At 35.9% G+C, this 24,508-nt stretch overlaps 1 protein-coding gene across 4 annotated transcripts in view; it reads left to right on the top strand.

Moving 5' to 3' along the window:
• The window catches only part of PCID2 (PCI domain containing 2), a 65,866-nt gene that overhangs the window by 22,807 nt on the left and 18,551 nt on the right, over positions 1-24,508 (top strand). For 3 of the 4 annotated variants that reach the window (XM_077158739.1, XM_077158742.1, XM_077158740.1), the window contains 4 exons: positions 170-237; positions 1,715-1,754; positions 19,054-19,108; positions 22,968-23,071. In XM_077158739.1, the coding sequence (XP_077014854.1) occupies positions 170-237; positions 1,715-1,754; positions 19,054-19,108; positions 22,968-23,071 (267 nt within the window). Of the gene's footprint in view, positions 1-169; positions 238-1,714; positions 1,755-2,847; positions 2,876-19,053; positions 19,109-22,967; positions 23,072-24,508 lie in introns of those variants that run through there. The other variant, XM_077158741.1, reaches the window with a different exon arrangement.

Here is a 24,508-nt window from a genome sequence, read left to right as displayed (position 1 = left end):
CACTTGTCAAGCAGGAAATTCAGTTTTCACTCCATGGGTCAATTGGAGTTCTAGGGTATTTTGCAAAAGAAGTAAGATACATAGTTTAACTAATTTGCTTCTGCATTTTTGTTGTATAAATGTATTTTCTGACATACATACACTTAAATCTCTGGCATTTATTTTACAGGTGTACTTATGCAGTGGGAAACCATGATTTCATTGAGGCATACAAATGCCAGACGGTGATAGTTCAATATCCTTTTTGTTTGTTTTAGCTGTTCAATTTATAACATACATAGTACATTATTTGGGGTTTAAAATCTTGAAACATTGGGCCAGTTTTTCATGATTGTAACTAGAAAGGAAGGAAACTTATTGAAAATATTTGGGCTGTTTCATTTGGGTACTCAAGTTGAGCATGAATGTTAAGACTAGTTAGCTAGTAATGAAGAATATTGATTATGATTAAGGATTTTATTTAATTTTATTGAGGAGGATAATGTTTTGTATCTTTTAAAGCATCAAGTATAGTTATATGGAACAGTTAAGTCGCATTGGTGAAATATCAGAACTCTAAAATTTAGGCATAGATGTGCAAGAATGGAATCAGACATATATTGTCATTTAATTATGTTTGCTGAATACCTTAATCAAGCCAATTTCTTACTGAAATCATATAAGTGATCTTATAGCTAAGGTTCTAAGTATTCTAAGTATTTATATATATTGCTAGACTTTATTTTTTTAATTATCTTATTTAAATAATACACAAAAGACAGTGGGCTACCGGATAGCCAGGATTCTGTTGGATTCAAGAATTCTGTATTTGATGAAATAGATTTTATCTTATGGACCTCTAAAGCACTTGCATTATATACAACTTGTGATTACCTGGGCTTAAAGAAAGAAGTAAAATGTTTGAAATTGTTTTTTTTTTTTGGGGGGGGGTGGTGTATGGTCCTGAACCCAGGTCTCCTGCATGAAAGGTGAGCATTCTACCACTGAACTGCCTGTGCACCCGTGAAATTGCTGATTTTTGAAAACCTTATAAGAAGTCTTTTTTCTTACTTGTTGTATTAGTTAGGGTTCTCTAGAGAAACAGAATCAACAGGGAACACTTGCAAATATAAAATTTATAAAGGTGTCTCATGTGACCGCGGGAATGTAGAGTCCAAAATCCGCAGGGCAGGCTGTGAAGCCAATGATTCCGATGGAGGGTCTGGACCAACTCCACAGGAGAGGCTCACCAGCCGAAGACAAGAGGCTGTCTCTTCTGAATCCTCCTTAAAAGGCTTCTAGTGATGAGATTAAGCATTACTCATTGCAGAAGACACACCCTTTTGGCTGATTACAAATGTAATCAGCTGTGGATGTAGCTGACATGATCATGATTTAATTCTATGAAATGTCCTCATCGCAACAGACAGGCTAGTACTTGCCCAACCAGATAAACAGATACCACCACTTGACCAAGTTGACACATGAACCTGACCATGACGCTTACAGAAAGTATTTATGAATTGTTTTTAGTATACTTATACCTAATGATACTCAGATATTGGTAATGTAGGCTTATACATTTTTTTCTAAAAAAATTACTAGTACTATGACATATTTTTCTAAAGAGTGAGCTATACCCTTTAAAATGTAAAATCCTTCTTATTCTTTATTTTGATCATATGTGTAGCATTATTTGAATTTTGTGTGTGATATCTTCCTTAATATAGTACATCATTCCTGCGAGCATTTCAGGCCCACAAAGAAGAAAACTGGTAAGTATGAATTCAAGTAGCTAGAAACGAATAAATGGGAATTTATTTTTAGGAGAAGTTTTAAAAAAATTGTTTTAAATAAATATTGATTTTCCTATGTAGATATTTAGTATCAATATGTTGACATATAGTAATATCAGCATGGAAAATGGAGTTACAATAGTTGATATAAACTTAAGTATCAGATCAGCAAGATTATTTGCAGTTTGTTTTTTTTTTTTCACATCAAACCCGGGTCTCTGTCATGGCAGGCAAGAACTCTGCCAGTGAGCCACCGTGGCCCACCCTGCAGTTTGTTTTTATAAGTATAAAGTATGATTTTTACTTCAACCCTTCCATGATCCCAAATATTTATAGAGTAGCATTTTTCCTCTGATTGCTAATTAAAAAGTTATTCTGTTAACATATGTTCAATCTAAAATTTCCCATTTTAATAACATTAAGGTGTATAATACAGTGGTGTTGATTACATTTACAATGTTGTACTACCGTCATCACCAACCATTACCAAAACTTTTTTATCACCCCAAACAGAAACTCTATATCAGTTAAACATTACCTTCCCATTTCCTATCCTTACCTTGGCCCTTGGTGTTCTAGTTTCTAACTCTGAATTTTCTTATTCTAAAATTTTCATAGCAGTGAGATCATACACTATTTGTCCTTTCATGTCTGGCTTATTTCACTCAGTGTGATGTATGTATGCAAGGTTCATCCATGTTGTTGCATGTGTCAGAACTCCCTTTTTTTTTTTTACAGCTGAATAATATTCCATTATATGCATATACCACATTTATCCATTCATTTGTTGATGGATGCTTGGGTTGCTTCCATCTTTTGGCATTTGAACATCCATGTACAAGTATCTGATTGAGTACCTAGTTTCAGTTCTTTTAGTTTAATACTTAGAAGTGAGATTGCCAGGTTTTATGGTAATTCCGCAGCAGCTGTACCATTTTATATCCCTACTGACAGTGAACAAGTGTTTCTCTCTCTTCATATCCTCTCTAACAGTGATTATAAGTTGTTAAAAGTAGTCATTCTAGTAGATGTGAAATGGTAACTCATTATGGTTTTCATTTACATTTCCTAGTGGCTGATGATGTACAGCATCTTTTCATGTGAGTCTTGGCCATTTATTTGTCTTCTGTGGAGAAATGTATTCAAGTCTTTTGCCCACAGCAGATTGTTTGCCTTTCAGTTGTTAAGTTGTAGGATTTCTTTCTGAATTCTGGATGTTAAACTCTTTTCAGCTATGTCATTTCTAAATATTTCTAACAATTTTGCAGGTTGTCTTTTTACTTTCATGATGAAGTCTTTATGTACAAAAGTTTTTACTTTTTGTAAAGTCCTATTTATCTATTTTCTCATTTTTTGCTTGTGCTTTTGGTGTAAAGTCTAAGAAACATTGCCTAATACAAGGTCCTGAAAATGTTTCCCTGTGTTTTATTCTAGTCATGGTTCTTTCTTTAGGTCTTTGATCCACTTTAAGTTAAAAATTTTTTTGAGTTAATGTTTTTTTGGGGGGGTGCGTGAGGAAATCAAACCCAGGTCTCCCCGATGAAAGTTGGGCATTCTAACCACTGAACTACCCATGTACCCTTGAGTTAATTTTTTTTTTTTTTTAACATGGACAGGCACTGGAAATCAAACCCAGGTCTCCAGTATGGCAGGTGAGAACTCTGCCTGCTGAGCCACCATAGCCCACCCTAAGTTAACTTTTTTAAAAAAATATTTTTATTGACAAAACAACTTAGAAACACAAATATTCTTAACATACAAATATTCTATACATAGTATAGAATCAGTGGCTCACAGTATCATCACATAGTCGTATATTCATCATCATGATCATTTTTTAGAACATTTGCATCACTCCAAAAAAAGAGAAAAGAAGAAACTCATGCATATCATACCCTTCACCCCTCCCTCTCATTGACCACTAGTGTTTCAATCTACTCAATATATTTTAACCTTTGTTCCCCCTATTGTTTATTTTTTTATCCATTTTTTTTTTACTCATGTGTCCAAACCTTAGATAAAGGGAGCATCAGACACAAGGTTTTCACAATCACAGTCACATTGTAAACGTTATATCTTCATACAATCATCTTTAAGAAACAAGGCTACTGGAGCACAGCTCCACAGTTTCAGGTACTTCCCTTTAACCACTCACATGTACCATAAACTGAAAAGGGAATATATTTATATATATAATGTGTAAGAATAACCTCCAGGATCACCTCTCGACTCTGAAATCTCTCAATCACTGACACTAATTTTTTCTCATTCCTCCCTTCCCCCTTTTGATCAAGAAGGTTTTCTCAATCCCTTGATGCTGGTCCCAGCTTATCCTGGGATTTTTGTCCCATGTTGCCAGGGAGATTCACACCCTTGGAAATCATGTCCCACATAGGAGGGGAGAGTAGTGGATTCACTTGCCATGTTGGGTTAGAGCAGTCACATCTGAGCAACAAGAGAGGTTCTCTGGGGGTGACTCTTAGGCCTAATTTTAAGTGGGCTTAACCTATCTCTTGCAGGAATATGTTTCATAGGGGCGAACATAGATCAGGGGCTTGGCCTATTGATTTGGTTGTCCCCACTGCTTGCTAGAGTATCAGAAATTCTCCAGATGGGGGAAGTTGAATATTTCCTCCTTTCTCACTAGTTCCCCAAGGGGACTATGCCAATACTTCTTTATTCACTGTCCACATCACTCTGGGATTTATCGGGGCATTACAACTAACCTGGGCAAACCAGCAAACTCATATACCCTATTTAAGATTTCCTGTACTTATGGTATTCAACTAAACTGACCATAGAAGTTAAACTAGGAAATGCACTATCCAAAATATAAATTTTGTACCAAATAAACATGTCTCCCTTTAGTCTCACAAAGAAGTTGAAGTTTTAAGATATGGATAATATCATCCTTTACCCAATCTTCTGATATACCTTGGTCCTATCCAGATCAGCTTTTTGTATATCTATATTTTGAGTTAATTTTTGACTATCTTGTGAGATAGGGGTGACTCTGCAGTCTTTTGCATGTGGTTATCTAGTTTTCCCAGCACCATTTGTTCAAGGAATGCTCATTTCCCTATTGTGGCTATCTAGTTTTCCCAGCACCATTTGTTCAAGAAACTTTTATTTCCCCATTGAGTGAACTTGGTACCCTCATAAAAAATCAGTTGACCATACATATTTCTGAACTCAATTCAATTCATTGGTCTGTATGTTTGTCTGTGTATCATATCATGCTGTTTTGATTGCTGTAGCTTTGTCATAAGTTTTTAAAAAGATTTTATTTAAATATATTCATTTATCCTATATTCCATCCAAAGTATGCAATCAGTAGCTCACAGAATCATCACTTAGTTGTGCAATCGTCATTATACTCACTTTTAGACCATTATCCTTATTTCAAAAAGAAAATTATCAGATAGATACAAAGAAAGAAAATCTAAAACATCCCATATTGCTTATCTCCCCAAATAAGGAATATTTATCTCCCCAAGTATAGGATTATTTGTTTGGTACATCAAATGTAAGAATTTTAAGTATTAATGTTAACTATAGTCCATAGCTTGGAATAGATATTTTTCTCCCACATACCACTCTATTGTTATCTCTTTGTACTGGTGTCGTACATTTGTATCAGTTCATACAACTACTTATTTAAATTTGTAGTGTTTGAATACATACGTGACTGTATACAACCCCTTTGAATCAAAATCATGTACAATGCAGCACTATTCCTTATATTCCCACTAAAGAGTTACCCTCACTCCACTTCTGTTTCCACACAGTTTAAGTTCAACTTCATTATACATTATGGACATATTAGGTTACCATTTACCCTTCTCTGACTTCTGTCTGTTTCTAGGTATCCTATAGTCTATATATTGGGACTCTTGAGTTTACATACTCTAGTTAATTCATATTAGTCAAATCATACAATATCTGTCCTTTTGTGTTTGACTTATTTCACTCACCATTATGTCTTCAAGATTCATCCGTGTTCTCGCATGCTTCAGGACCTCATTTCTTCTTACTGCTGCGTAGCATTACGTCGTTATGTACATACCACATTCTGTTTATCAGGTCATCTGTTGATGGGTATTTGAATTGTTTCCATCTTTTGGCAATTGTGAACAATGCTGCTATGAACATTGGTATGCACATGTCTGTTCATGTCCCTGCTTTCAGAGCTTCTGAATATATACACTGAGTAGTGGAATGGCCAGGTCATATGGCAACTCAATATTTAGTTTTCCAAGGAACCGCCAAACTTCCACAGTGGCTATACCATTTTACACTTCAACCAGCCGTGAGAAAGTATTCCAATTTCTCCACATCCTCTCTAATACTTGCAGTTTCCTGTTTGTTTAATAGTGGTCATTCTTATAGGTTCTTATAGGTATGAAATTTCATTGTGGTTTTGATTTGCATTTCCTTAATAGCTAATGAAGATGAACCTCTTTTCATGTACTTTTTAGCCATTTATATTTCCTCTTTGGAGAAATGTTTGTTCATATCTTTTTCCATTTTATAATTTTGTTCTTTCATTGTTAAGTTGATATATACTAGATATCAAACCTTATCAGATAAATGGTTATCAAATATTCTCTCTCATTGAGTTGGCTTCCTTTTAACCCTTTTGACAAAGTCCTTTGACGCACAGAAGTATTAAATTTTGAGGATTTTCCATTTATTAATCTTTTCTTTTTTTGCTTGTGCTTTGGGTGTAAGGTCTAAGAAGCTACCTCATATCACTAAGTCTTGAAGATGTTTCCCTACATTTTCTTCTAGGAGTTTTATGGTACTGACTCATATTTAGGTCTTTGATCCACTTTGAGTTAATTTTCTTATAAGATATGAGGTAGGCATCCTCTTTCCTTCCTTTGGATATGGATATCCAGTTTCCCCGGCACCATTTATTAGAGAGACCATTCTGTCGCAATTCAGTGAATTTAGGAGCCTTGTCAGAAATGAAATGACCATAGATCTGAGGATCTATTTCTGAACTTTCAATTCGATTCCATTGATCACTATTTCTTTCTGACAGTACCTTGTTGTTTTGACCATTGTGGCTTTATATAAGCTTTAAAATCAGGAAGTGTAAGGCCACCAATTTCATTATTCTTTTTCAGGATATTTTTTGCTATTTGTGACCCCTTTCCTTTCTGAATAAATTTGATAGCTAACTTTTTCAATTCTGCAGAGTAGGTTATTGAAATTTTGACTGGTACTACATTGAATCTATACATCAGTTTGGGTACAGTTGACACTGTAGCAGCATTTAGCCTTCCTATCCATGAACACAGAATGTCTTTTCACCTATTTAGGTGTCTTTTAAATTTATTTTAGCAATGTTTTGTAGTTTTCTGAGTACAGCTACTTTATAAATCCTTGGTTAATTTATTCCTAGGTGCTTGATTCTTTTAGTTGTTATTGTGACTAGGAATTTTTTACTTTAATTGCCTCCTCAGTTAGTTCATTCCTAGTATATAAAACACTATGATGTTTGCACATTGATCTTATATCCCCACACTTTGCCAAATTTGTTTCTTATCTCAAGTAGCTTTGTTGTAGAGTTCTCAGGATTTTCCTAATACAGGATCTCATCATCTGGAAATAATGAAAATTTTGCTTCTTCCTTTCTAATTTGGATGCCTTCTATTTCTTTTTCTTGCCTGATTGCTCTCGCTAGAACCTCAGGCAGTGTTGAATACCAGCGGTGACAGTGGGCTTCCTTGTCTCATTTCCAATCTCAGAGGGAAAGCTTTCAGTCTCTTCCCATTGAGTACAGTGTTGGCTGTGGGCTTTTCATATATGCCCTTTATCACATTGAGGAAGTTTTCTTTGATTCCTACCTTTTGAAGAGTTTTTCTCAAGAAAAGACTGCTGAATCTTGTTGAATGCCTTTTCAACATCAGTTTAGATTATCATATGATTTTTCCCTTTCAATTTGTTAATGTAGTATATTACATTAATTTATTTTCTTGTGTTGAACCACCTTGCATGCCTGAAATAAACCCCATTTGGTCGTGGTGTATAAATTCTTTTGATGTGCTGTTGGATTCGGTGTGCAAATATTTTGTCGAGAATTTTTGCATCTATGTTCATTAGGGAGATTGGCCTGTAGTTTTCCTTTCTGGTAGTATCTTTATTAGGTTTTGTTATTAGAGTGATATTAGCTTCATCGAATGAGTTAGGTAGTGTTCTCCTTTCTTCAAATTTTTAGAAGAGTTTTGGCAGAAATGGTATAAATTTTTGTGGGAATGTTTGCTAAAATGCTCCTGTGAAATCATATGGCCAAATGGCCGAGGGGTGTGCTTTGTAGGGAGGTGTTTTTGTTTTGTTTTACTTTTCTTTTCTTTTTTTTTGGGGGGGGAGCATTGACAGGCACTGGGTATCGAACCAGGGTCTCCAGCATGGCAAACAAGAACTCGGCCACCACACCACCACTGCCTGCCCCTGTAGGGAGGTTATTGATGACTGATTGAATCTCTTTACTTATTATTGGTTTGTTGAAGCCTTCTGTTTCTTCTTGAGTCAGTATAGAATGTTTGTGTATTTCTAAGAAATTGTCTATTTCATTTAAGTTTTCTAGTTTGTTGGCATACAGTTGTATATGTGTCCGCTTATGATCTTTTTTATTTCTTTGGGATCTTTGGTAATGATCCCCCTCTCATTTCTGATTTTATTCATTTGTATCTTCTCATGTTTTTGACTTTGTCCGTTTAGCTAAGGGTTTGCCAATCTTGTTGATCTTTTCAAAGAGCTAACATTTGGTTTTATTGATTCTCTCTGTTGTTTTTTTGTTCTCCAATTCATTTATTTCAATTTTAATTTTGTTACTTCTTTTCTTCTACTTACTTTGGAGTTAGTTTGCTGCTCTCTCTAGTTTCTTCAGTTTGTCAGTTAGGCCTTTGATTTTAGTTCTTCATTTATGTGTGTGTGATGTGACTGTAGCAGTCTTATATTTGAGACTCAAAAAGGAAACAGTTGTTTTCCAAACATTTAAATATACAGGTACAAAAAAAGGGTTTTTTTTTAATTGCTACATTCACTCCGAAGCCTATTCATCTCCTTCAGCATCCCAGAGATTAAGCACATGTTCTCCTTGGCTATATAATAAAGCAGCAAACACACTGCACCACTGACATTACAGGACAGTTGGTTATAAAACTAGACTTCTGACTCTGGGCTCCAGCTTCATTTTCTCACAGGTCATCATCCTCATCTGGCACAGCAGTTGTCTGAGCAACTCTGAGTCATGCTCATAGTGTGCTGCCAAAGCTGGGTCCATGACAGCCTCTGGTGGGGCAAGAGCAGGCAGGACTCCAAGTCAGGGTTGCCAATCAGTTTCTAGCAAGCCAAAGGAAGGGCTTTTCAGAGTTGTAGTAACTTTTGGCAGAAATGTCATAGTACTGAAGATGCTTCTTTTGGTGGGAAAAAAAAGGCTTTTGCCTTAACTTTCCTATCCTTAATATCCACTTTGCTGCCACACAACGGGATGGATGTTTTCACACACTCGTACCAAATCTCTATGCCAATTAGGCACATTCTTGTAAGTAATTCTTGATGTTACATCAGACATTATAATGGCACACTGGGATTGGATATAATAGCCATCTCTCAGTCCCCCGAATTTCTCCTGACCAGCGGTATCCCATACATTGAATTTAATAGGTCCTCACTTGGTATGGAACACAAGGGGATAGACCTCAATGCCCGAGGTGGCTGCATACTTCTCAAATTCACCAGTCAAATGATGTTTTACTAATGTAGTTTTTCTAGAACCGCCATTGCCAACCAATGCAAGTTTAAACTGAACATGCAGTGGTTCTTCCAGAAGCATTTCTGTCCCCTGTCTGACTTTTTTATTCATGTTTAGCGTAAGCGTTTACAGCACCACCTTCCTCTCGATACCACCTTTTCCTCTCAGCGCCACCTTCACTGCATCCTATAAGTTGTGATATGTTGCATTCTCATTTTCATTTGTCTCTGGGTACTTATTTCTCTTGCAATTTCTTCTTTGACCCACTGATTGTTTAAGAGTGTGTTATTTAACCTCCATATGTTTGTGAAAATTCCATTTCTTTGGTGGTTACGGATTTCCAGTTTCATTCCATTGTGATTGGAGAATGTGCTTTGAATAATTTCAATCTTTTTAAAATTATTAAAGCATGTTTTGTGCCCCAGCATATGATTTATCCTGGAAAATATTCCATGAGCACTTGAGAAGAAGTATATCCTGCTGTTTTTGGATGCAACAGTCTATATATGTCTGTTACGTTTAGTTCATTTATCATATTATTTAGGTTTGCTGCTTCGTTGTTGATTCTCTGTCTAGTTCTATCTATTGAAGAGAGTGTTTTGTTGAAGTCTCCCACTATTAACTTAGAAATATCTATGTTCCCTTCAGTTTTCCAGTGTTTGCCTTACATACTTTGTAACACATTGATTGAATACATAGACAATTATCATTGTTATTTCTTCTTGGTGGATTATCCTTTTACTAAAATATAATGTCCTTCCTTGACTCATAAAAACATCTTTGCATGTTTAACCTTTTTTTTGTCATGAAATATAACATATATACAGAAAAGTGATAAATTTCAAAGTACATTTTAACAAGTAGTTCTAGAACAAATTTTAAAGTGTAGTATGGGTTACACTTCCACCATTTCAGATGTTTCCTTCTAGCTTCTCTAAGACACTAGAGACTAAAAAGAAATATAAATATCATGATTCAGTAGCCATACTCATTTCCTGTCTTCTCTGATACAACTCCTCCTCCTCCTTTGATCCTTTTCCTACTCTTTAGGGATATTTGGGTAATGGCCATTCTAACTTCTTCGTGTTGAAAAGGAATGTCGACAGGATGAAGTAGAGGGATGCAGCAGGTTGATGCTCTTGGAGAGACTTGTAACTTTGGGTTTCAGTACCTGTCTGACTTAGAAACTATCTGAAAGTTATAGGTTTCTGAAAAATAAACATAGTGAGTGAAATTTTACAGAGTCTCAGATAGAGACCTGGGTATTCTTTAGGGTTTACAGGAATGCTGTTGGTTGGAGCTTGGTATACCATGACAATTAGCAATATCTAGCTGAAGCTTGCATAAGAGTAACCTCCAAAGTAGCCTCATGATTCAATTTGAAATCTCTTAGCTACTGATACCTTATTTTGTTACATTTCTTTCCCCCATTTTGGTCAGGTAGGCATTTTCAATCCCACAGTACCAGGCCAACCTCATCCCCGGGAGTCATGTCCCCCATTGTCAGGGAGACTTACATCCCTGGAAGTCATGTCCCATGTAGGGGGAGGGTAATGGTTTTACTTGCAGAGTTGGTCTTAGAGAGAGAGACAACATCTGAGCCAGAAAAAAATGTTCTCTGGAAGTAACTCTTAGGCCTTATTATAGGTAAGCTTAGCTTCTCCTTTATAGGAATAAGTTTCATAAGAGCAAGCATCAAGATCAAGGGCATGGCCTATTAACTTGAGAGTCTCTAATGTTTGAGAGTGTATCAGGGATTTTCCAAGTGGGAAAGTTTAATAGTTCCATATTTTTTCTCCAGTACCTCAAGGGACTTTGCCAGTACTTTTAAATTATCTGCACAACTTACTCTCGTGTGTTATCCGGGTATTACATTAAGCTATACAGAATTACAAGAACTCATTCCTGATTCTAGACTCTATGTGTTTAGCTTGTTTAACTGAACTGGCCAGACAGGTTAAGTTTGATAATATATGACATAAAATTTAGGTTTTGAACAAAATAAACCTCTCTTCTTTAGTCTAATATGGTAGATGAAGTTCTAAAATACAGATAATATCGTCCTTTATCCTGTATTCTGAACATCTTTGCATTCAAAGTCTATTGTGTCTGATATTAGTATAGCTACTGCTACTTTTTTTTTTTTTTTTTGGCTATTGCTTGTGTGGAATATCTTTTTCTATCCATTCATGTTCAACCTATTTGTGTCTTTCGGTTTTAAGTGAGTCTTGTAAATAGCATATAGATGGATCATATTTTTTTCTGCATTCTGCCAATCTGTGTTTTTTAATTGGGGAGTTTAATCCATTAACATTCAGTGTTACCACTGTAAAAGCTGTCCTTGCATCATCCTTTTATCCTTTGGCTTTTATTTGTCAAGTCTACTATATTTCTCTCTTTTTATCTTTTTAATTACCCTTACTGATAATCATTTCTGTACTCTCTTCCAAGTTTCTCTTTCCTGTTTTTTTTTTTTTCCTTCAGTTAAGGGAACTCCCTTAGTTCCCTTAACCTCAGTGGTAACACTGAATGTTAATGGATTAAACTCCCCAATTAAAAAACAGAGATTGGCAGAATGCAGAAAAAATATGATCTATATGCTGTTTATAAGACTCGCTTAAAACCTAAAGACACAAATAGGTTGAACATGAATGGATAGAAAAAGATATTCCATACAAGCAATAGCCAAAAAAAAAAAAAGTAGCAGTAGCTATACTAATATCAGGGCAGGTTTCTTGTGAACCTTGCAGGGCAGGTTTCTTGTGAACAAATTCTCTCAGCGTTTGTTTATCTGTGAAAATTTTAAACTCTCCCTCACTTTTTTTTTTATAGCTTTCTGTTTTAAAAAGTTCTCTTATTGACAAATTTCATACACATGCAGTTCATACGTGGTGTACAATCAGTGTCTCACAATATCATCATCATAGTTGTATATTCATCACCATGATCATTTTTAGAATATTTGCATCACTCCAGAAAAAGAAATAAAAAGAAAAAAGAAAAACTTACACATTCCATACCCCTTACCCCTCCCTCTTATTGACCACTAGTATTTCAATCTACCCAATTTGTTTTACCCCTTATCCCCCCCCATTATTTATTTATTTTTATCCATGTTTTTTTTACTCACCTGTCCATACCCTGGATAAACAGAGCATCAGACACAAGGTTTTAACAATAACATGGTCACATTGTAAAAGCTATATTGTTATACAGTCATCTTCAAGAATCAAAGCTACTAGAACACAGCTCAACAATTTCAGGTACTTCCCTCCAGCCACTCCAGTACATCATGAACTAAAAAAGAATATCTGTATAATGCGTTAAGAATAACTTCCAGGATAACCTCTCCAATCTGTTTAAAATCTCTCAGCCACTGAAACTTTATTTTGTCTCATTTCTATCTTCTTCCTTTTTCTCTCACTTTTGAAGGACACTTTTATAGGATGAAGAACTTTCAGCTGGCACTGTTTCTCTTTCAGAATTTTAAATACCACTGCCTTCTTGCCTGTACGGTGCCTGATGTGTAGTCTCTGCTTAGTCTTATGTGACCTAACCGTGTATGTCATGACTCACTTTTCTCTTGCTTCTCTCAGCTCTCTCTTCTCCTCAGCGTTATATAGTCTAATTAGCATATGTCTTAGAGAGTGTCTATTTGGATATACTCTATTTAGAGTATTTTGGGCTTCTTTGGTTTGCATCTTCAAGTCTTTTATAAGGGTTGGGGAGTTTTCCCCAATTATTTCCTCAAATAATCTTCTTAGACCTTTACTTTTCTCTTCTCCTTCTGGGGCACCAATGATTCTATTTATGTGCTTCATGTTGTCAATCATTTCTGTGAGATCCAATTCAAAATTTTCCATCTTTCTTACCATTTGCTTTTTGTGCATTTGAATTCAGTTGTTCTGTCCTCTGGTGTACCTATTCTTTCTTCTGCCTCCTCACATCTTCTGTTATATGTCTCAAGTATATATTTATCTATAGCATTTTTCATTTCTGTAAGATCTGTTTTTCTATGTATCCTTTCACATTCTTCTTTATTCTCTTTTAGTGTCTTCTTGATATCCTTTATCTCTTTAGCCAACTCATTGAAATTATTTAGGAGATTTGTATGAACAACTTTGATTAGTTCTAAATTTTGTGTCTCCTCCGGCCTTTTATTTTGATCATTTGGCTTGGCCATATTTCTTTCTTCTTCATATAATATGTGATTTTTTGTTGTTGGTTTCTTTGCATTTGATTATCTTTTTTTTTTTTTTTGCATGGGCAGGCACCAGGAATCGAACCTGGGTCTCTGGCATAGCAGGCAAGAACTCTGCCTGCTGAACCATCGTGGCCTGCCTGCATTTGATTATCTTGATAAGGTTATTTTGAAAGTTGTTTTCCCTCACTCATCTAATATTTTGTTTTTGCTTGTATTGCATTGAAAATCTCTTTTGTCACTTGGTTTGTCGATAATTCCTAGCCAAACCAAGGTCAGGGCCTACCTCAGGGGGACCAACCCTTTTCAGAAGTCTCTTGGAGGCTGGGCAGAGAATCATCTTTCCAGTCTGTACTTCCCTCATGTTCCTGGCAGATGGTGCTGCCTGGCCACCTCTTCCCCGCAATCCCCCCACCCTCCACTGTCCCTAACTGTGGCAGCCCACGGGGCAGTGTCCATACTAGATGAAAATCTAGTCAAGGCTGCAGGGCCCCAGGTGAGTTGAAAGCTGCTGGCTTGGGGGGTGGGGGCTAGGCATTATTTACCATGGCAAAGATTCTGGCCTGGCATTGCAATGTCAGTGCCTAGCCACCGCCTCTCTGCTCATGTATGCAATGAGCACCCTGAACCCCTGTGTATAAAGGATGTAAGCAGCAGAATCCAAAGTGTCTCTCTAGCCAGGAAATTGTCAGGTGGGCTCTGCTTTGCGTCCCCCTCTCCTCCTGATAGAAGGGCTTCCCAGGATCCCACAGTCTAGGTGCCCATCATGGCCTGGCTCAGAGATGGAAGCTAGGTACTGGGCACCACAACAGGGTCTCTGTCTGTGGCTAAGATGAGTCTACTGGCTCTTGAGTTCCCTCACAGGAACCTTAAGCTGCAGTTCTGAGAGGATTGCCTTCCCCACCTCTCTGAAGCAAAGGTTTGCTGTGTTTTGATTCCCGGATTGGCCATTACGCAGCAGTTGACCCTAGGGACAATTGTGAATGAATATACTCACCCCAATTTCTCAGTCCTAGTTTCTCTGTTTTTCCATCCAGTTCTTCCTTATATAATGCAGAGGTCCTTCTGGTCACCCATACTCAAAAGATGTTTTGATTGTTTTCTGCCTGTTCTCTAGTTGTTTTATGGGGGAGGAGTGAGTTCTGCCTATCCTACTCCACCATCTTCCTGGAAGTTGTAATAAGTTTTAAAATCTTAAAAAAGAAAGTGTGCATCTTCCAACATTCTTCTTCTTTTTTTGCATGGGCAGGCTCCAAAAATTGAACGTGGGTCTCTGGCATGACAGGCAAGAATTTGCCACTGAGCCACCATTGTACTGCCCAGCATCATTCTTTTTAAAGTTAATTTGGTTGTGGGACCCTTTACCCTTCCATATAAATTTGATTATTGGCTTTTCCATTTCTGCAAAGAAGGTGTTTTGAATTTTGATTGGGATTGTGTTGAATCTATAAATTGCTTACAGTAGGATTGACATCTTAACAATATTTAGTTTACCAATCCATGAGTATGGATGAACATATTTAGGTCTTCTTTGTTTTCCAGAAACCTACACTCTGTGGGTTTTTTTTTATATATGCTCTTTACTATGTTAAGGAACTTTCCTTCTGTTCCTAGTTTTCTAATGTTTTTTTTAATCAAGAAGGGGTGCTGGATTTTGCAAATACCTTTTCAGTATTGATTGAGATTATCAAATGTTTTTTTTCCTTTGTTCTAGTATTGTGATATATTATGTTAATTGATTTTGTTATTTTGAAATGTCCTTGCATACCTGGGATAAAGCCCACTTGATCATGCTGTATAATTCCTTTAATGTGCTATTGGAATCAGTTTGCTAGTATTTAGTTGAGGAGTTTTGCATCTATGTTGAAAAGAGGTATTGGTCTGTAGTCTTCTTTTCTTATGGTATATACATCTGGCTTTGGAATGAGGGTGATGTTGAGCCTTGTAGAATGAGTTTAGACATGTTCCCTCCTCTTCATTTTTTTTTTTATTGATTAAAAAAAATAACAAACAAAACATTAAGATATCATTCCATTCTACATATAAAATCAGTAATTCTTAATATCATCACATAGTTGCATAGTCATCATTTCTTAGAACATTTGCAGCTCCTCTTTTTTTTTTTTTGGAATATTTTGAGCAGGTTTGGTGTTAATTCTTCACCAATAAGCTATCTGGTCCTGGGATTTTCTTTGTTGACAGGTTTTTGATGATAGATTCAATTTCTTTATTGTTACTCATTTGTTTAGATATTGTATTTCTTGAGTTAGTGTAGGTAGTTTGAGGAATTTGTCCATTTCATCTAGGTTATCTAGTTTGTTGGTATACAGTTATTCATAGTATCCCCTTATGGTCCTTTTAATTTCATTTCTGATTTTGGTTATTTCTGTCCTTTCTCTTTCTACTTTTTCAGTTTGGCTAAGGGTTTGTCAGTTTTAGTGATTTTTTTTTCAAAGAATTAAGTTTTGATTTCATTGATTCTCTTTTTAAAAAATTCTTTAATTTGACTCCACTTTAGTCTTTATTTCCTTTCTTCTGCTCACTTTAGGTTTAGTTTGCTCTTATTTTTCTAGGTCCTTCAGTTATGTGGTTAGGTCTCTGATTTGATGTCTTCCTTTTCTTCTCACATAAGCATTTATACTTGCAAATTTCCTCTCATACTTCCATTGCCCTATCCCTCAAGTTTTAGTATGTCGTTTTTTTTGTTTTCATTTGTCTCGAGATATTTCCTAATTTTCTTTCTGATTTCTTTTTTGACTGTTGGTTGTTTGAAAGTGTGTTGTTGAATTTTCACATGTGTAAATTTTCCATTACCCATTAGTTATTCATGTCTACATTTTGTTGTGGTCAGTGAATATACATGTATGATTTCAGTATTTCTTAATTTATTGAGACTTGTTTGGTGACCTAACATTTGATCTGTCCTGGAGAATGATCCATGTGCACTCGAAAAGAATGTGTATTTTGTTGTTGGGTCAAGTGTTCTATATTTGTCTATTAGGTCTGGTTTGGTTTAGAGTATCATTCAAATCTTTTATTTCCTTACTGGTCTTTTGTCTAATATGTCCTGTTATTGAAAGTGGGGTATTAAAGTCTTCTACTATTAATGTGGAACCATTTATATTTCTCCCTTCAACATTTTGACATCTTTGTGTCTGATGTGTTGCTGTTTGAGTGTATCCTGTTTGGAGTTCTTTGGAACTCTTAAATGTACATGTTCATGTCTTTTGATATGTTGGAGAAGTTTTTCGCCATTGTTTCTTTGAATATTCCTTCTGCCTGTTCTCTCTTATCATTCTAGGATGCCCATAATGCATATTTTTATGCTTGATGGTATCCCATAGATCTCTTAGGGTGTTTTTGCTTTTTTAAATTCATTTTTCTTTCTACCGTCAGCCTGACTTATTTGAAATATATTGTTGTTGAGTTCACTAATTATTCCGTCAGCTCCAGTCTGCTACTGAAACCCTCCTGGGAATTTTTCATGTCAGTTATAGTGTTTTTCAACTCTAATATGTCTGTTTGGCTCCTTTTTATATTTTCTTTTTCTTTATCGAGAATTTCTTATTGTTCATTTATAATTTTCATGGGTGTACTTTAGTTCTTTCTCTTTATTTTCCTTTATCCCTTGAGTATTTTGAGGATCATTTTCTTTAAAGTCTTTGTCTGGAATAGTCATAGTCTGGTCTTCTTCACTGATATTTTCTGGATTTTTATCCTGTTCCTTTAAATGGGCCATCATTTTCTATTTCTTTGTCATGTAATCTTTTGTTGCATACTATTCATTTTAATATTTTGAGTCTTAACTCTGACATTTAGTCCTTAGGCTGGCTTTTCCTTGAGTTTGTATCCAGCCCATATTCTGACATAGATTTCCTACAATGGGATTATAGAATGGCTCATACCGGAGGAAATGGGGGAGAGGCCTACAAGAGTACCGAGAATTTTTCCTAAGGCCTTTAAAGCTGGATCTTTTTTTTTTCTTTATTCAGCACCCACCTAGTTACTGCAGCCATTTAATGCTTTTCTGTAGATTTGAGTAAGTATACCGTCTTTAAGACTCATCTGCTTCCTTTGCCTGCAATGAGGGGAGAGGGCAAATTAGACCAACAACTGCCCTCAAAGCTGGCCCCAAGCCATCTGAAGTAGCCAGTTTAAAGCAGCAGTCTGCAGTCAAACTGCACATCTGCAAGAGCACCAGGAGCCAAAGCAGCAGACTCCACTGCTGGCTGTCCAGTGGCTGTGGGATAGGGTATGGTAGCTGCTACATGGTGGGTGAAATTCATTGGTATTTTCTGCAGTTTATCACATTCTTGAACTCAGATGTGGCAGTGTTACACTAGACTCCAGAGTTTCAGTATAGTTGTTTCACACAGTTCCTGCCACTTCAGTAGTTGTTTTGGTGTGGCATCTGATTCCTTAAGCTTCCTACTCTGCCATCTTCTCACAATCGTTTCTTAAATGATCAATTTAGAACTTTCTTTTGTCTTCAAATTTGGGATAAAAGACTTAGATAAACTATAGTCCTTTTAATATGTCCTATTCTGTAACTATTTGGTTGTTTTAAATTTCTTACCAAGCTAATTCTTAGTTTTATTATTTATGTTTTTATAACAAACTGTAGTTTATACCAGTATAAATGAAGGCTTGTAATACCTTTTAGTATAAAAAGAAAACTTTTCCCCTTTTAAGTCATCTTCCACATGGAAGACTAATACCCCAGCTGGATTACCTTTTTTTTTTTTGGCATGGGCAGGCACCGGGAACCGAACCCGATGGGTAGAGCCGGGTCTCTGGCATGGTAGGCAAGAACTCTGCCTGCGGAGCCACCATGGCCCACCCTGGATTACTTTTTAAAACTTGTTTTGTGACACTTTATGTATTGCATACTCTGATTCCTATTAGGAGGTCTTATTAAGCTAAATTATTTTTTAAAGAGATATTTGGATAATAGTGGGGCTGGAGGGAAAAGGAATATGTGCAGAGTACAGCAAAAGGAGATACTGTCTCAGGTTTTAGGACTCCTAGATGGACCAGGGTCTGTGCCTTTGAGGAGGGTGAGGACTCTCATTGCAGGGTCATAGAAGTAGAGCACTTCAGTGTTTGGCCTGTATGTTGAGCAAGAAGTCCAGGAGCTGCAGCCTGCTTTGAATTGAAAGTAAGGAAGTGAAAAGTAGCTGTCAGATCTTTGGAGGAGGTGGGGGATTCTCATTCTGAATTGTCCCCCTGGGCATTGATATTAGTTTTACCTCTGGTGGTGAAATCTCTGACTTCATGACCTCTTCATATATTTACTTCTTTTGTCCCTACAGGGCTTTGCCTATTATGTATGCAGTAGCACTTGATCTTCGAATATTTGCCAATAATGTAAGTATAATTTCCTGTCACTATTATTTTGAAACTGAAACTCTGTATCTGTTGCTTAATTTTATTTGTTAATTTATTTCCAAAAGTTTTGCGGAATGAATGCAGCTGGGATATAGTGAACAGAAGAATAAGAGATGGCTTAGCTAATTTTTATTGGGTTGTAAATAAATATAAACAAACACTTGCTCAGGTTTTCAACTCTATGTGTAGAGGAAGACATTTCTGTATATGATTAACCTTCTATGGCATGCAGTTATTTAAATAAAAGGGGTGGAGCAATAATGAATTATTTTGCATCTCATTTTACTATTAAAGGTGCGGCCTAATCCTGTTTTAAAGAATTCCAGCTTAATATAGATTCATGTAGTAACTAACTGTTTCTCTGGTAATCATGAGTAAAGATTATGGATTTTATAGAGTTTATTTTCATTTGGGAGTCAGCACAAGCCAATTTTGGAGCAGCAGTTCTCAACGTTTTAGTCTTAGGACCCTTTACAGTTTTAAAAATTATTTATGATTTCTGATTCTGGGCAAGATGGAGTAAACACAGTTCTTCCTATTCCTTCCACTGAATACAGTAAAAAGTCGCGTTTTAAAACAAACATAACTCTGAAAAGTGAGGAGAAGAAGGTGGTCTCAGACTCAAGGAACCATATGGCAGTGACTTCTCTGCATTTCTTTTGGCCTTCTTTATGTTCTTCTGTCTGGGGACTGAAGAAGCTTAAAACCTGGAAATGCCAGCAGGCACGCACACTGAAAACCCCTACAAAAGCATTTTCTCTCTTGCTCAAAGATCAGAAAAGGAACAAGGCAGACCTCAAGAGAGTTATCTTTTTTCTACATGGGCAGGCACCGGGAATCGAACCCGAGTCCTCTGGCATGGCAGGCAAGCATTCTTGCCTGCTGAGCCACCGTGGCCTGCCCGAGAGTTATCTTTTTGACAATAACTTCAATACTCTAGACAAATAAGACAGGAAAAAATACAGGTTCCCCTTACCCCCTGCAGCAGAGCCAGGTGGAGACCCTATATTTCCACCCTCTCCTGGGGGTAATTAGTAGTCTTTCTCCCTCTCTGGTGGGTTGGTGTCAGAGAAGTCCCTGTGGGGAGCTTGAAATTCCATTCCCACCCAACAGTCTGGGAGGGTTCCCTCCTTCTCTGGAATGGTGTCTGCAAAAGCTGAGTGGGGGGCCTAGACTTCCTCCATTATCCAGTCGCAAAGAGGTGGTGCTTTCCCTTTCCCCACTAGCATGGTGTTAACAGAAGTCTACTAAAATAGAAGATAAAAGAGATCCAGAATCTCATAATACCCAAAATGCCTAAGACAAAATAAAAAATCAGTCATCCCACCAAGTACCAGGAAAATCTCAACTTTTTGAGATTTTGAATGAGAAAAGACAATCAACAGATGTCAACACTGAAATGATACAGATGACGGAATTATCTGATAATGATTTTAAAACAGCTGTCAGTGAGCAATTACAAACACACTGAAATAAATGAAAATATAAAAAGTCTCAGTAGAAATATAAAGAACTAAATGGAAATTTTGAAGCTGAAAAATATAATAACCAAAATAAAAATTGAGAACCTCAAAGAGCTTTGGTTTATATGGGTTGTATTTATTTATCTTTATCATATTAGAAATTTTAACTGGGAAGAATGTTAAATATTTATTCATTTAAAATAACAATAATAAAACTTTTATGTGTTAACGTAAGGAATATTTTTAAATAAAAAGAACTGTATTTCCAAAACAAAATATGCTAAAGAGAGTGACTGTGTTAGTCAGGGTTCTCCAGAGAAGCAGAACCAACAGTAGAGATCTGTAAATATGAGATTTATAAAGGTATCTCATGCAACTTTAGGAATGCAAGAGTCCAAAATCCATAGGGCACACTATGAAGCTGGCAACTCCGATGAAACGTCTCAACGAACTCTGCTGGAGAGGTTTGCTGGCTGAAGAAGCAGTGAAAATTCTCTTTCCTCATCAAAGCCTTCAGCTAATTGAACCAAACCCAACTGATTGGATCATCTCATTTGGGGGAGACACACCTTTAGTTGATCACAGATGTGATCAGCTACAGCTGTAATCAACTGACTGATGATTTAATAAATCAGCCATGAAATAGCCTTGTAGTAATGGTTAGGCTAGTGCTTGCCTGACCAGACGACTGGGTACCATCACCTGGCCAAGTTGACACCAGAACCGAACCATCACAGTGGCCTTATTTTACATTCTAATTTCTTTAATGTCTAGCTTGATAGAAGCTAGAAGCTATCTGGATTGTCATACTTTTTTCTGCATTCACTCTATTGCAATGTGTTGTTTTAATTGAAGTGTATAAAGACAGAAGTCTGGCTTCACACATATGTACTTAGAAAAAGAGTAGTATTTTAATAGCCTTTCCAAATAATTGTAGATACTTTCTCTGATACTATACCAAAATTCCAGAAGGTGGTTTGTTAAAGTTTCCTTAAAATATGAACTCTAACTCTGTCAGTATACTTTTTGTTCTGTTACATTAAAACCTATTTGTCTTTCTTGTACCTGAATGGATTTTTACCCATGTATGATTTCATAACATTATACATTGATCATTTGGAAAATACTGGTTCACTGAGTTATACGTATTTTCCAAATGTTGACAGATTTCATTATATAAAAATTAAACCAGCCCTCATTCATTCATATCTACAATGACTTCATCTGAAGACTTGAAAGAGTGGGAAGTTGTCAAGCTCATGGTGATCGATACAAGTTTGACAAATTCTTGTTTTTGCTTGAAAGCTCCAGTGTTATCATTAACAGTGAATACTGTCAGTTATTTGCCTGGAAGTAGCAGGCTTGTTTCATTTGTTTTCAAGAAAATGGTCTGATAGATAGCCAAGCCTGAATAACCATGTTTGTCTGTCAGTTGTTTGTTCCATGACAGAATCAACTAGTTCAGCTTGTAACTCAAGGAGTTGCCTTAGTTCCTTTCCTTAATACAACTATCATATTTCCATATGCAGCAAAGTTCTTTATATGTACTTCCCATTTTATCACAAAGAATATTAAAAATATATGTACTCAGGAATCAAGACTTAAGTTCATATTTACTGCATCATCAAGGACATTTAAAGTGGAACTGGCTTTGTTTAGTATTTTCTAAAGTACGCGGCAGTTAAGGATACAGTGACTGCTAGTTCAATTTGATGCCATTGGTAAGGCTCCAGTAGTTTCACCTACCATCGTTTTTGCATTGTCAATGCAAATGTCAGTACAAATGTCCATAAAGAGACAAGTAATTGCTTAGTATTATTATGAAAATAGTTTTGGCCTTGTAGATACTCTATAAGCATCTCTTAAGGCCCCAGGTATTCATGGAGTATGCTTTGAGAACCGCTGTAATAAAAGAATATGAGTGGAAGAACACAGAGGTTCTTTCTTCTTTAAGATTCTTTTCCTTCAAACAAAGGAATTCTCAAAATTAGTAATGAGTTTAATATTTATCAGAAGTTTTTGTTTCCAGTATTTTCACTAGCCTTTTACATGAGATGAAAAGTTCAGTGACTTAGATAAGAAAAAGCTCTTTGCTGCACAGTGCCATATCATACAATATAGGTTAAAAATTGCTATATACCTTACTAGCTTGAATTTGTTGAAGAGAGACTTTATTTGTGGAAGAGTTGTGAGATAATCTATCGATTTCTGAATTTTAGAAAATATAGTAGTCTAGATTTAGATGATTTCTCCAGAACCGTTTGGGCCATTGACTCTTCATTATAACTATTTTTGCTTTTAGCTATGCTGAGATTTTCTTTTTAAATTAAGGAATCTAAAGAAAATTAAAAAGAAATGTTTTTATATTCTGTTAGGCCGATCAACAGTTGGTTAAGAAAGGCAAAACCAAAGTTGGGGACATGTTGGAAAAAGCAGCTGAATTATTGATGAGTTGTTTTCGCGTCTGTGCCAGTGACACGTAAGTAAAGATTTTGAAGAATATCAGCTGTTACCAACCTTGAATTATAAGAGTATTCACCTCTTAATTTTCTTCTTTCTGTCCTTTATATTGTTATGTATTTTACTTATAAATCCATTCTAACCTCTACAATCATTGTTATTCTTTTGACTTTAAAGAGTCAACTGTTTTGTAAAGGAAATAAAAGAGAAAAAATAGTCTTATATTTACCCACATATTTACCATTTATAGAGCTTTTCCCTCCTGTAGATCTGAGTTTCTATCTGGCATCATTTCCCTTAACCCTTAAAGAACTTCCTTTATCTTTTTTGTTTTTAATGGTATAGTTCCACTGACAATGAATTCTCTATGCTTTCATTTTTTCTGAAAATGTCTTTTATTATGCTTTCATTTTTGAAAAAATCTTTTTGCTAAATAGTGAATTCTAGATTGACAGTTTTTCTTTTAGTGCATTAAAAATTTAGCTCCATCTGGTTTCCTTTGTTTCTGATGATAAGTTAGTTTTCATTCTTATCATTCCTCAATATAAAATGGGTCCTTTTTCCTTTGGCTGTTTTTTCCTTTATTTTTGACTGTCAGTAATATGAGCCTGATACGTTTAATTACTTTTGTGTTTCCCTACCTAGGGTTCATTGAGCTTTTGGGACTTTTAAGTTTTTAGTAGATTAAAATTTTTAATTTTTTTACATTTTTTTAAACTATTTTTTTCTGCCCCTTTCTTTCTTTTCTTTTTCTGAGACTCCAATACATAAATGTTAGACTGCATGATATATTCTATCATGCATCATCTATTCATTTTGAATAATTTGTATTGACCCATATTCAAATTAACTGATCTTTTATTTCGTTGTTTATTCAGGTACTATATTTTTAAATTCTAGACTCTATTTGATTCTACTTTGGAGTTTCCATTTTTCTTCTGAAACCCATTATATGTATAATCACTGTCTTCTATGGCTTCCATAACAAAGTACTGCAAACTGGGTTGCTTAAAACATCAGAAATTTATTGTCTCACAGTTTTGGAGGCTTGAAGTATGAAATTAAGGTGTTGGCAGGGACATACTTCCTCATAGTCCGTAGAGAAAAATCTGTTTAATTTCTCTCTCCTGGCTTCTGGTGATAACTTCCTGGCAGTCTGTGGTGTTATCTGCCTGAGTTGTCATATGGCGTCCTCTCCCATGTGTCTCTCTGTTTCTAAATTTCTTCATCTTATAAGGACACTAGTCATAATGAATGAAAGGCCCGCCCTATTCTAGTATTTAGAGTTTTAACTTGCCTAGTTCCATGTGTAATGACCCTGTTTCCAAATAAAGTGACATTCTGAAATACAGAAATAGAACTTTAAATATGTCTTTTTGGGGGACACAGTTCAGTCCATAACAACCACATATCTAATTAACTGAGTGTTAGGAAATTATAAAGCCGAGAAAGATAA

Source organism: Tamandua tetradactyla, chromosome 4, assembly GCF_023851605.1.
Source record: "Tamandua tetradactyla isolate mTamTet1 chromosome 4, mTamTet1.pri, whole genome shotgun sequence".
In the NCBI taxonomy this organism is placed as follows: domain Eukaryota; kingdom Metazoa; phylum Chordata; class Mammalia; order Pilosa; family Myrmecophagidae; genus Tamandua; species Tamandua tetradactyla.
This window is presented reverse-complemented; position numbering and strand designations above follow the sequence as displayed.